We start from the raw sequence: 12,106 nt of genomic DNA, 5'->3' as shown, positions 1-12,106 counted from the left end.
CAACAAGAATAACAAACATATTGAAATGTGGATTTACCAAACAAAAATGAAGAATTTACAACAAACGTTCACATCGCACGTCCTTCTGACTCTGTGTTTTCTCAGAAAAGCGTCATATCATCTAATAGCCAACCAATAAACAAACACGTTGAAGCCTTCCTGAATAAAGAAAGGACAGAAGACACGTGATTTGGGAGTAGTCCTTGAAAAACATTGGTCACAGGGGGGGGGGGGAGAGAATCCAGGGGAAGAGAGCTGTACTCAAATATACTAAGAAAGCTGATTTCAAAAGTATATTTCGCAGAGACGGCTCCACGAAATCGAACCTGGAACGGTTCGTCTTCATCATCGTCTTCATACTCCCGATAATGATTATCATTATGACCGTGGTCGTTGCCGCCATCCTCCTGCCCTTCATCGTCTTATTGATAAAATAGTATCATCGTCCACCTAATTGTTTGAACATAGTTAATCTGTAAAAATGACTTCGTCAACCCCAAAATCAGTATCTTGTGGGAAGTGAAAGTTATTTCAACAATAATTTGTTGCGTTCATGAAGGGAGCCTACGAAGCGATAGTGAATTGGCCATTTATTGAGCCTACGCTTTGGATTTGGTCTTAGTGTGCTTAGGCCCAGCCATGCAAAGTGGCTTTTCAGACTCTACCACCATTTATGAAAGAGTGGCAAACACTTTCATCATGCAGAAATCGCGGCTTGCATTTCTCGTGATCTTTAGCCCGAAGACCTTTGAATAGCTTTTGAGAAGATTACTACAAATTACTACAAATTACAAACTGTACTGTTCTTTTACCGTCCCTGTAAACCAGATGTGTCAAAATTGAAACAGTACAGTTTCAGTTTTCATCGGCATTGAAATATTTTCAACAGGATACATTTCAATAAAAGGTTTTGGCAACGAAATTGTTTTGGACCCTGGTTAACTCTGCCTCAAACTCTGCCTTAATTTCTATAACAAATACAAACCAAAAAGTATTGGAGGCAGTGGTTATCGAGCAGTTTTATTCGAGGAAATTCCAGCAGGTACCTCATGGTACCAGACTTAACACTTAAAACAATGAAGTATTTGGTTTATCAAAGTCAGATTTATTCACAAGCCAGAAGATATTGATCAACAAAGAAACTTCTTTTTTGGTTCCTGAACAGCTGTTTATGCACCAAATGCGTATAACTTCTTTTAATTATCAGCCCTTCTAATAAAAGGAAAGGCAGACAATTTCCTTCTAGTAAAAATATTATTCTTGGAACTAAACACTGCAACTTTCCATCGGCTTAAAATATGCAAATATTGCAGACTCAACTAACCGTAGACAGCCCATATAATAAAATACTGAATGCAGAAACTCGAAATCTAAATAATATGACTCTGGAATCATTTGACATTCGAGAAGTTTCAGTGGTCCAAATTTTAGGTACAGTCAGTCGCATCTCAGATGGTTTGAATGGTTTTTTCACGCCTTTGCTTGTCAAATCCATGTTCCTCTTTTTCTATTCAAAGGCTCGATAAACTACATGTTGTTACAGAGTTCGCCAGGTCTTGTCTTAACAGATAAAAATAAAAATAAATAAAATCAAAGGGCAACATTTGATAGTCTAGAATAGTTTTTAAAGGCTACCAGAAAGGTTTAATTCTTATAAAAAGTTACCAGAATATTAATGCTAACGTAACAATCACAAAACGGATTTGAAATAAACTGACGCGTGTTCAACAGAGTTGACAAACAGGATCCATACCTCACTGCTTGCCAGCTTCCAGTTCCTTTAGTTTCATAGCCTCTTTCTCAATAAGATCTACTTTCTCAGACAGTTCGCGCATTTTGCCTTTCCGTCCTTGAGCAAGTAACATCCTCTGTCGTTCGGTTTTCCTTTCAAAACGCTGCAACTTCTGCTTCTCTTCTATCTTTCGGAACCAAGCATTTGTTATTTCATTCTGTCCATCAAAAGCTTTGATCAGCTGTGGATTCCCTTTTCTTGTGCATTCATAAATGTTTCGGTTCATCTGTCCAGCATAACGAACCCCTCTTTCACCTTTGATATAAACAACGACAAGACCTTTCATTTCAGACAAAATAACGCAAAACTGAGATGTTAATTTTGTAACTCCAAAAAACATAGAACTTGTTATATTATATGTTCTCAATTTTATTTTTTGATGATGGCATGATGTAAATTTTTAACGATATTTTGACTTTTTGGATTATTCAGGCTCCAGAATTATCATAAAATAAAACAGATTTTAAAATAGCGCTGAATGTATTCTAGATCGAGGAAGAGACAAGGGAGGAGCACAGGTTTCTGTTTGCTAAAAACAAAGAGCAATATGATTTAGAAAATGGCTTTTCAATAAATGTTAGGAATTACTAAAGTATGAGAGCTAGGCAATTTAAGTCTTCAACGATATTTGATATTTTTTAGAAGATTAACAACGAATTTCAGCCGAAAGTCAAAGCAGTAAAAGATTTTATTAGCAGATTGCAGATCGCAGACTGCAATGACGAACTACAATGCCTGCCAAAAGTACGTGGAACAGCCAGCAATTTGCGATGCATTTTATAACTTTCACTCCATTTCCAAAAAAAATATTACTTCCACCCCCTTTCCCTTAGAATATGTTAATAATTTAGAGAAATATCATAAAAGAAGCGCAAAAGAAAATGCTTCCTGAAATCCTAACCAGTTTCATAATGAACCAACATTGTTCCGTGGGGGAGAGGGGGATGATTGATTTTGATCTTGGAAACAAGTAATGACACAATCAGAATTGCCATCTAGACCACGGTGTTTGGACATTTTCCAATGCTAGGGCATACAGACTTGCAAATATAATAGTTTTTGCAAGAAGCAGCGCAGAGTTCAGTGATTTGGCCTATCACGTGCCTGCAGAAAACAGTAAGAATCTTCATTGGTAAGCGGGAGATGAGATACTTTACAAACATACAACTGAAATATGCAGATACCTCTCTTTGTAACGCTATTTGGCATCAAACATTCATCTCTAACTTGTTGACCAATACCCTTCGGCGTATAAAGATTAATCTTGAGTATCAAGCCTTTTCCAGCCGTCACCGCAATCCATCCCAAACCAGCGATGCAGAGATCTACTACACTCCTTTCCCATCCAGCTCCAACCATTTCATAATTTTTTGGCTCCAAGGCTGGAAATTTCCCTTGTCTATTCACGTCATCAAATGGAATCTACGAAAAAAACAAGAAGTTTCGTAAAACATAAGACTGGAGGTTAAATAGATTTGACACTCATAGTCTAGATCTTTCGGTTGAGAAGCTACCATTTGGGTCGTTGTTTACCAATAATACTGTTTACAAAACGGTTTGCTTCCATAATGAAACAATTTCGTAACTGTTGACCCAGGGCTACCATTTGCAAAACATCCCTGATTTCAAAATCGTTACATAAACTGACATTGCAAACATTATGTCTATTATGTATGTATAAGATATGATCCAGGTATGGAAATAGACGGATATTTTTGGGAGGCTAAAGGGTACATAATTTCCGACTGACAAATAAGCCGATTGTACTAAAATTGTACTAAGCCTTTATGTACAGAACTTAACGTTATACAGTTCTGTCAATTCATTTCTGATGAGAGAAAATTCTCAGCGACGGACATATCATCAGGGGCGTCGCCAAAGGGGAGGAAGGGGGGGGGGGGGTACGGGGGTGCGGTACCCCCAAAACTTTGTCTGTCGACACATTAAGGGCTTTTGCTGGACAAAAGACACCATTTTTGTATTCGACCTGTGACATTTTTGCAACAATTTTAACGTATAAACATTTCTGTAGTAGTTGAGCATTCAAAGTGTGAACTTTGAAGCAGAAATGGATCAAATCAGCATTTAGGAGTATTTATCTTTTGACCACACCCTTAAAGAGCGCGACACGCCCTTTTTTGTCAGCAAAAATCACTTCTTTACCCCCCCCCAAAAATTCTTTTGGCTCCACATCGTTAAACACCAGATCATTCGCTTTCTTCTGCGGGTAAGGTACTGAGTGTGCTTGTCATTTCACTATGAAAAGGATTCATGTAACCGCCAGCTATTCTAATCTTTACAAATATTAGGCTTCAGCTGGAAAATTTGACTGTTTCTTGAGTTTTTTCCCTATCCTAACAAACTAAATTCCCCCTAGTTATATTTTCTTTAAAGCTGGATCTTCAAGGATTCTTTCTGTATCAACTAAGTTATGTAAACAAAACACAGTTAAGTTAATTTTTTTTATATCTGCTGAAAACACGAATCGTGAAAAAGAATTAAGTATGTCTCAGTGGCGTAGTGAGCAAGGAACCACTGGATAAAAGAGTAGACGAAATCGGAATCTGAACAAAGAATGAAACTATGCAGACCATCGCGTTGCTGAACACAGCCAAGATCATAAGAAAGTTTTGGAGCTCTTAAGAGGCTTGTTGCCGCTGGACCTTCGAGAAAATACCGCTAATAACGAAAGTTTTAAAAATTAAAACTCATGCAAGATTCTGTCCCGACAGATAAAAATGGCATCAACTAGGTCAGGAAGTTTGGCACTCGTTCAATAGAATTGATGTCTTGAAGGGATAATAATTCTTTTACAACAAAATACTTTTGCTATGATAGTCCTGCTAAGTTTTGCAGGAGCTTTGGAAGACACGCTAAATAATGCCACACAAGTGACTGTAGTGCAGTATGAGCTTCCTTTAGTCTTCGATAGAAATCCCTCCAAAATCACATTTTCCTAATATTTTGAAGAGTGCTCTCTTCGCTACACAATACACCAACAGCTCTTATTTTTATGAAAATTGTAGAACCATATAACTAACCTTGAGCAGATGATTTCCATAATTTCTCTCCAACATCGATTCAGCTCTTTCGGAACTCGTTGGGTGAATCGGGATGTTATTGCTGCAGAACACAGTTAAAAACACCGATTGGCTTGCCTGTAAATGAGAAAACATAAACTAAGCCTGGCATTTTCAATTTAGGAAATGCTACGGTTAAATGGTTGAATATCGAGTCAATGAAGAGACTTGGGGTAGCTCTGCTGTATAAAAGTCGACAATAGATATTGTTTTCTAGGGTTTTTTTTATTTTGCCGTAAAAGCTGGTGGAGGCATCTCGAATGCCAATTTTAGGTTTTCGGCGATGTTTTTAAAAATAATACTTTATTCTGCTAAAGAAAAATAACTCAATTTTCGGTAAACGAACATTGCTATATTATTAACAAAACATGCTCCATACTTTGACCATGTACAAAGATACATAAGATATCACGTCCCTTCCACAAAGATACTTAAGACTAAAATATCATCTAATATAACTCTTTTAGACAAGTTTTATTTTGCAGGACTGACATTTCAAAGTAACAATACAGGCATGGACAGATGTTTCAACAAATGTCATTCACTGATCATCTCTGTAATATGATTGGACATGTTACATTTATCAGGACATCCCCTCAGCAATAAACTTGCAGGTGCAGTTCAAACGAAGCGAACAGACTGTCAGTCGCACAAACAAACACCACAATCCTTAACAACACCTAACTAGCAAATACGAACTTACAATTTAAAAACTCATTGCAATTCACCGAAAAAGCGCAAAAATACAATAAACATGCCTTAAGAACCTCCTCCTCTTGTGAAGGATCATCTTGGGACTTTCTGGTCACCTGCAAAAGAGCAAAACAACATCGAGAGCATTTTCAATACTACTTAAAAAACATTAAGCTAAGAGTAGATTAAGTAACATATGCATGAACATGTCATGGAAGACACGCTAAATCAAAATACCCCTGTGTAACAAGACAGGCGATCAGGGGATAGCGGGGGGCAAGAATGGCAAGGAAAGCAAAACTTAGACTGGCAGAGAATGGGATGTCGTGCAAAAGAGGGAACTAAAGAATAATTGGGGAAAAATATCTTAGCTTAAAAGGTAGTGGATAAATGGAAAAATGCCCATGTTGTAAAAGTTTTCTCGGGGACGCTCTTCACCGGGTTTGTTACACAGGGGTGTGTTTAAGATTGCCCATCTGGAGAGAAATCTTTTCAGACCTGACTTGATTCAGAGTCCATAAAATGTTCATTCTCCCACAGGCCAATAAGACACAACCATCAAACCGTTTTCAGAACAGTGTCTCAGAAAAACAGTGGAAAAGGGGAGGTATCAGTGATGTAGCTTGATGTGATTAATTTTGAACAATCACCTCACCGTTTTCGATTGTACCATTTCCTCTTCCATCCACAGAAATTCTGTACTGAAAATGGCATATGTGGCCAATTTTTCAATTATTTTGTTGGTACTATCAACATGTATTCATACTGAGAGAAATGCCTTTTATATCAAACATGCACGACACCCTTAATGAATCTAATCATCAAAAATTTTTAACTCTGCCAATACTCAGCAGAGCTATCATAGCTAAAATATTTTGACTTTGCAGAACAGATAAAAATTTGCATCCCCTCTAGACAACGATGTTTTTGAATGAGTCCCTAACTTTCTGACCCTATTGATGTCATTTTTTATCTGTCCAGGCAGAATCTTGCATCATTTTTGACAGAACTGGCCTTGGGGATTTTTGACACATACAAAACTCTGTCCAAACGAGTTACCTTATCTTTGAAGTGGACAGGCCTTTGTCACAGCAATTGTTAATTACACATAGAGGAATAGAGATGCATGCCTATACACGTATATACAAGACAATACTGACCTATTCAGGTTTAATCTACAATCTGAGGCAAGAACCAATATACAGCGGATACATTAGCAGTTGTAGGGGTTTGAATTGAATGAGAGGTTTCTTTTGGGTCCGGCTAATTTTGCCACCATTTAGACAACAGATGCCTAAGATATAAAGAGTGAGGAGGGGGGCACTTTTGAAAGCAACCCTGAAACTGAAGTTTCTATTCACAGATAAAACCAAGTAGAAATGTTCAAAACAATATTTATGTATGACTGCAGATATGTGAATTTTTGGAAGAACTTCCACTTAATAAACGCCCCTCTTTTTTCAAGATGGTACACTCAGAATTCACTACTTCACAGCAGGATAAAACAGCGTAGTGTCGAGATGCTTCAAACCTTTAAATAAATTTCCCTAAATTTCCCCACACAGGGTAGGAAATTTCTGCTTTTACCTTTCCGATAAACAATGATAATAACCAAAAGTGAGCATTTATTTGTCTAAAAAATCTATCAATACACCCCTCTATTTGATAACACTCCTTTAAAGAGAAATAATTCTATGAACCCCCAGGACATTAAATTGTGGACCTTCAACATTGACACATTGACACAAAGACTGTCATGAGCTGGGCCAATTGGTAATAAATGACAGTTTTAAAATAACGACTAGCTAATTTGTAGAATGTAGAGCAACAGATTGTAAAAAGGGAAACCAGTTTGATGGCACTGAAAGGAATGTAAAGATGAGAGCTGTTAGGCCTATGCAGTCTTAATTCTACGGCAACCAAATGACTAGGTTTTAAACCCTGCTGCCCAAGGTGAAAAACACATAACTATGTGAAAGTTTTCAGAATATGGCTGAGAAAATTTCATTTCAGTAAAGCATATGCAAGAACAATAGAAATTGGCGGATGTCAATAAAGAAAAGAGGATAATCACTGGTAAAACAGGATGGGTTTGGGGTTCCAATTTTACTACTGATTGCAACCAAAGGCTGAAAATTTTTCCTGAATATAACTGTACAAAAATTAAAAGACTGTGACTAGAAAAAGAGGATTGAAATTCATTGTGACTAGAAAAAACAAATGGAAATTCATCTATGAAAGGACAGCTGAAACTCTGGTGCTATGGTGAAACTCAAACATTGATAACTCAATAGAATTCTTTAGAGTGTTATGTAAGATTACCATTCTTTGGAGAATACTTTGTGAATAAAGAAAGTGGCTTAAAGTGAAAGAGTATGCTGTGATAATCATTTTGCTTTTGACTTGTATGTTAAGCTTCCCTGTTCCATCAAAAAACTGATTTTAGAAAAGAAAGACTATTTATCACATACGCTGCAGTAATCTATCCTTGCCAGTCCTCCAAGCAGTAGTGATCTACCAGGCTTCATGATAAATGTTCTTGGGACAACCCAAAGACGATGTTTCAAGAATTTCAATTCCTTGTGTGTCAAAAACTGAGTAATCTAGAAAGAATAAGAAAAATCAGTAAACAATAAAGATATGCAACAATAAAATTCACATAAAACAATGTTTCTTTGAATACTAAAATTGCTTAATTCTGCCAAGGAATAACAAAGTTTGAAAGGAGACTGTTAGATAAAATACCAATTATGTACAAGTGTTGTGTGATATATTTTCATAAAGAAAGCAAATCTAAGAAAAGGTGATTTTCTTTAATGCTGAATTTAGGAGAGCAGTTCAAAGCAAATCAGAGATTGGAAGGAATGTATGGTGGCAATGGCCGCCAACAGTCAAGCTTGCAAAGATATTGCTTTTTGTAGGATAATTGCATATTTCCAGTAACCTGTGGCTTAGAATAACCAATGGAGGACAAAGGCAAGCTACCCAATGAGATAACCAAAATTATAATTATCAAATTTTGAAAGTTTAAACAGAAAAAGGCATGCTGAATCATCATTTTAACACACTTTCAAGGGAAATGCAACACAAAATAAAGCGACTCTCTATCACCTTTTGTGGAGTCTTAGTTTTAATGGAATGCAGTTCATTGAAATAACCTCTGAAATTTAGTTTCAAATTGTGTCATCAATAAATCAACATCAAATAAATCAATAAATCAAAAGAAGACTCATTGTTTTCAAATTACTCACCAAAGAGAGTGGCTGAAAATTGTTTCAAGTCAAGCACATAAAACACCAGAGAACAATTAAATACAAAAAGTTGATCTATTTGAAACCTTGAGAGGACACTCTGGGGGCTCAATTTCTAAGGCATTGGTAAGACATTTTTAAAGAAAGCACAATATTATGTCAAAGACAATATTGGTTCTAGCTGCAAGACAAACAATGATTTTGAGCCACTTTGTGAGCAAATCATTGATAAGACTGATTAAAAATCACTTATGCTCCATTTTAGAAAACATAAAATGTGGTGGTCATGACAGAAGGAGCCTACAAATTTTTCTAAATGCTTTGTAAAAATTTGAATTTTTAAAAATCACAGCTGAATTGTATTTCCTAGAACAGCATTTAACTAGAATGTAGATAAATGACTCTGTTACAGCAAACAAACTTAAATAAGATGTTCAATATTAATCAAATCTTGCTGTTATCAAGGCACGTGCTAGAATATATGCATCATTCTGAAGTCCTGCAGTTACCAAAAGTCAAGATCCCTTTGGCTTTGATAAGGAACTGTAATATGCCTGCAAGACTGTGGGCAATTCCACAGTTTTGCTATCAAGAGCAGCTGCACAAACACATTTTTTCAAGTAGAGAGTTTATAAAAGCTGAAAATTACAAATATTGGCTTTCCATAAAGTTGGATTAATGAATACCTGGTTGCTATTCATTAATGCAGGGGTATCATACATCCATCGCTTTTCTTTTTCCAGTGAATGTAGATCAACCAGTTCTGAAAATCCATCTTGCACCAGAAGGTCTACAGAATTTTCATCTTGTGAATCACTTTGAATATCTTTAAATTTGCTTGGCTTCACCTCCTTTATTATATCATCCACAAATTCAAACTGTGTTTCCTCCAAATCTTTCTCCTTTGAATTAAAGGAATTAGTCTTTTAAAGAAAATTTAAACAAAATATCAAGTGACTCGAATAGAGACTTCACACTAATGTTGCAATAAGGTAATGCCAAAACAACAAAAATTAAAAACAGATTAAAATTTAAGGCATTGAGTCATGGTAAATGAGCATGGAGGTCTTAGTTGAAACAAAGTCTTGATACATAATTAGACACAAGAAATAAGCAGGGCTGATCAATTGAGGTGGATAATAGTGTAGTGACTCTTCTTAGGCCTGTTTTTATTAATTTTCCTTCTCATTCATTCTATCACATTCTCACATCGCAGCACAGGCATTTTATACGTCATTATCATTCCATGCAGTTGACAATCTCCATTGTTCGCATCTTTGCCACATTATTCAATTTACTCATCACCTTTACTCGCCCTTCCAATCATTTGTTTTTCTCACACCATTAATGTTAGTTTTAGACATTCTGTATATAAGTATGTTAAGTTATAAGCAATTTTAATTCAGAGTTCAGTTAGAATCAAGACCCAATAGGCACATTGTCTATTTTCTGGATCTGTGTTCTCCGCCCTTTAAATAGGACTCACCTGGGTTGGGAACAACATGTTAGTCCATGGAAGGTTTATTTAGTGTTTACATTGATCGCTGTTCCAATGTACACTAAGATAGCTCATGTTCCCCTCCACACTCCCCTCACAGGCTCAGAAGAGTGACTCACTCTTCTAAACTAAAAATGAAGAAAAAATTGCTCCCCTCATAGTTCCATTCATTTGCAGGTTCTGATTGAAATCTTGAAAACAGGCACAAACAAAATTGTCAAGTTGAGCAAGACAAAGGCACTTCAGCAACACATACTTTAAATATTACTTATGGGTGTAACAGATTCAAAACATTTAGGTGGGCTGATAATGAAATTTTGTCACATTTTCTTTGTTCCATTGGGATAGAGTTGCACAACTAGAGCCTGAAATTGTATAAACGTTGTCAGAATAGGAGGGGGGCTGCAGCCCTCCCAGGTCATATCTGCTAAACCTATGATAAAACTGCATTGACTTGTCTCTAAACATTGCTTGACATTTTAAGCATTTACATTATCTCTGTTCTTGATATAGTTGCCCTAACAAATGAGGCGAGAGACTCAAAGCTCAACTGAAAAAATATAAATGGCCAGGCCAACAGAAGGTAACATGCTCATAATCATTTAACAAAAAAATCTTGTTTATTCAAGACATGAGCAAACCTTAGGTGGTGCTTCTAGGAACATTCTTCTGACTTTCTTCATTCTCCAAAATGCAAATTGATGTCTTACTAAACCAGATGTTGTTCCTGGTAAATAATGTGTAATTGCCTGTGTTGGGATGTTTGCATCTTTGCTGATAGAACATAAATTCTGCAAAACATTGAAAATCGTTGATTTCCCAACATTTGTGCTTCCCACAACATATAAATTCATATCTACCTCCCTGTGCTTATTTATGAGTACTACTAATTTCTCAATTCCGTAGCCTGTAAGTCCACTCACTAAACATACATCTTTTAACACAGATTCGTCTAGACCCTCTTTCAAACAGAAATTTCTCAAAATCTTTATTGTATCATGCTCTTGTTTTCTTGGTTTATCACTTTCACTTGGAAGCATATCTAATTTATTTCCAACAACAATTATATTCTTCTTTTTCCCAATCAGATCCATAATTTCTGGCAGTACTGATCCCGTCATGTCCATCAAATCAACAATATACAATATCAATGCTGGTTTCTCTACCATATGACTAAATTGCCAATAAACATTATCTCTGTCTATCCCAACATTCAATGATTTGTTAGCATATTTTAAAAAATAACAGTTAGAGCAAATCAACTCCTCGAAATTGTTGTTAAGCAAAGAGGGGAGCTTTTTGGGGGAAATGTACCCTTTTATAACTGTGTCTTGGGTCTGCATGAAAGCCCCACAACTTCGACATTTCAAAGGCAATTTTGTAAATTCATCTGCAGCGATCTCAGTGGAAGGTACATAAATAGAGAGCTCTGGTGGATGTTCCAATGTCGTTGCTCCACTTAGTCCATCGCTATATCCAAGTTCAATTTCATAGTTATCTAATTTTTCCTTATAATAAGCTTCAGTACTTCCCAATATTGAATTGTCTCGATTCTTGCTGAGTACGCTGCAGACAATCCTTATGTTGCCGTGCTCCCGAGTAACTAAACCATGAGACGCCCGTCGAATTGGCACCACCTTTGTTTCTACAAAAGCACTCAAATTCCTGTAGCAGAATCTATGAGATGTTTGCAAAATTTGATAGCAGCTCCTGAAGGCATAAGGAATTGTGGAAAATCTTCTGTTTGCCATCTTCCTCTTCTCGTGGTATCAAAATGGTGGCAACAGATTTC

The 12,106-nt window shown here is 36.4% G+C and overlaps 1 protein-coding gene across 3 annotated transcripts; it reads right to left on the bottom strand.

Annotated features, from left to right (window-relative positions):
- Window positions 1-20: 20 nt before the first annotated feature.
- LOC135696503 (nitric oxide-associated protein 1) lies at window positions 21-12,103 on the bottom strand. 3 transcript variants are annotated; one of them, XM_065215907.2, is made up of 8 exons: window positions 10,956-12,103; window positions 9,503-9,718; window positions 8,037-8,168; window positions 5,631-5,681; window positions 4,834-4,950; window positions 2,977-3,214; window positions 1,754-2,047; window positions 21-159 (listed from the first exon to the last, which is right to left on the bottom strand). In XM_065215907.2, exons 1-7 carry the CDS (start codon window positions 12,063-12,065, stop codon window positions 1,755-1,757), a joined length of 2,157 nt encoding a protein of 718 aa, XP_065071979.2. In that variant the 5' UTR covers window positions 12,066-12,103; the 3' UTR covers window positions 21-159; window position 1,754. The 3 variants fall into 3 exon arrangements, with proteins under 3 accessions (XP_065071979.2, XP_065071980.2, XP_065071977.2); XM_065215908.2 differs by lacking the exon at window positions 21-159 and adding an exon at window positions 1,357-1,560; XM_065215905.2 differs by lacking the exon at window positions 21-159 and having other exon boundaries at window positions 1,357-2,047.
- Between the last annotated feature and the right edge of the window lie 3 nt (window positions 12,104-12,106).

This window comes from Rhopilema esculentum, chromosome 14 (assembly GCF_057945365.1).
Source record: "Rhopilema esculentum isolate cy_ngs chromosome 14, ASM5794536v1, whole genome shotgun sequence".
Lineage (NCBI taxonomy): Eukaryota > Metazoa > Cnidaria > Scyphozoa > Rhizostomeae > Rhizostomatidae > Rhopilema > Rhopilema esculentum.
Note: the sequence above shows the minus strand (reverse complement) of the source record. Positions and strands in the feature narration are given on the sequence as shown.

What these genes read in the sequence shown, in the direction of transcription:
- LOC135696503 (XM_065215907.2), bottom strand. Translation starts at nt 12,065, where the DNA reads ATGGCAAACAGAAGATTTTCCACAATTCCTTATGCCTTCAGGAGCTGC. An exon ending in TCCTAGAAGCACCACCTAAG is followed by an intron (nt 9,719 to 10,955) that starts GTTTGCTCATGT and finishes TTTAATTCAAAG; the next exon opens with GAGAAAGATTTGGAGGAAAC. An exon ending in AAATAGCGTTACAAAGAGAG is followed by an intron (nt 2,048 to 2,976) that starts GTATCTGCATAT and finishes TTTATATCAAAG; the next exon opens with GTGAAAGAGGGGTTCGTTAT.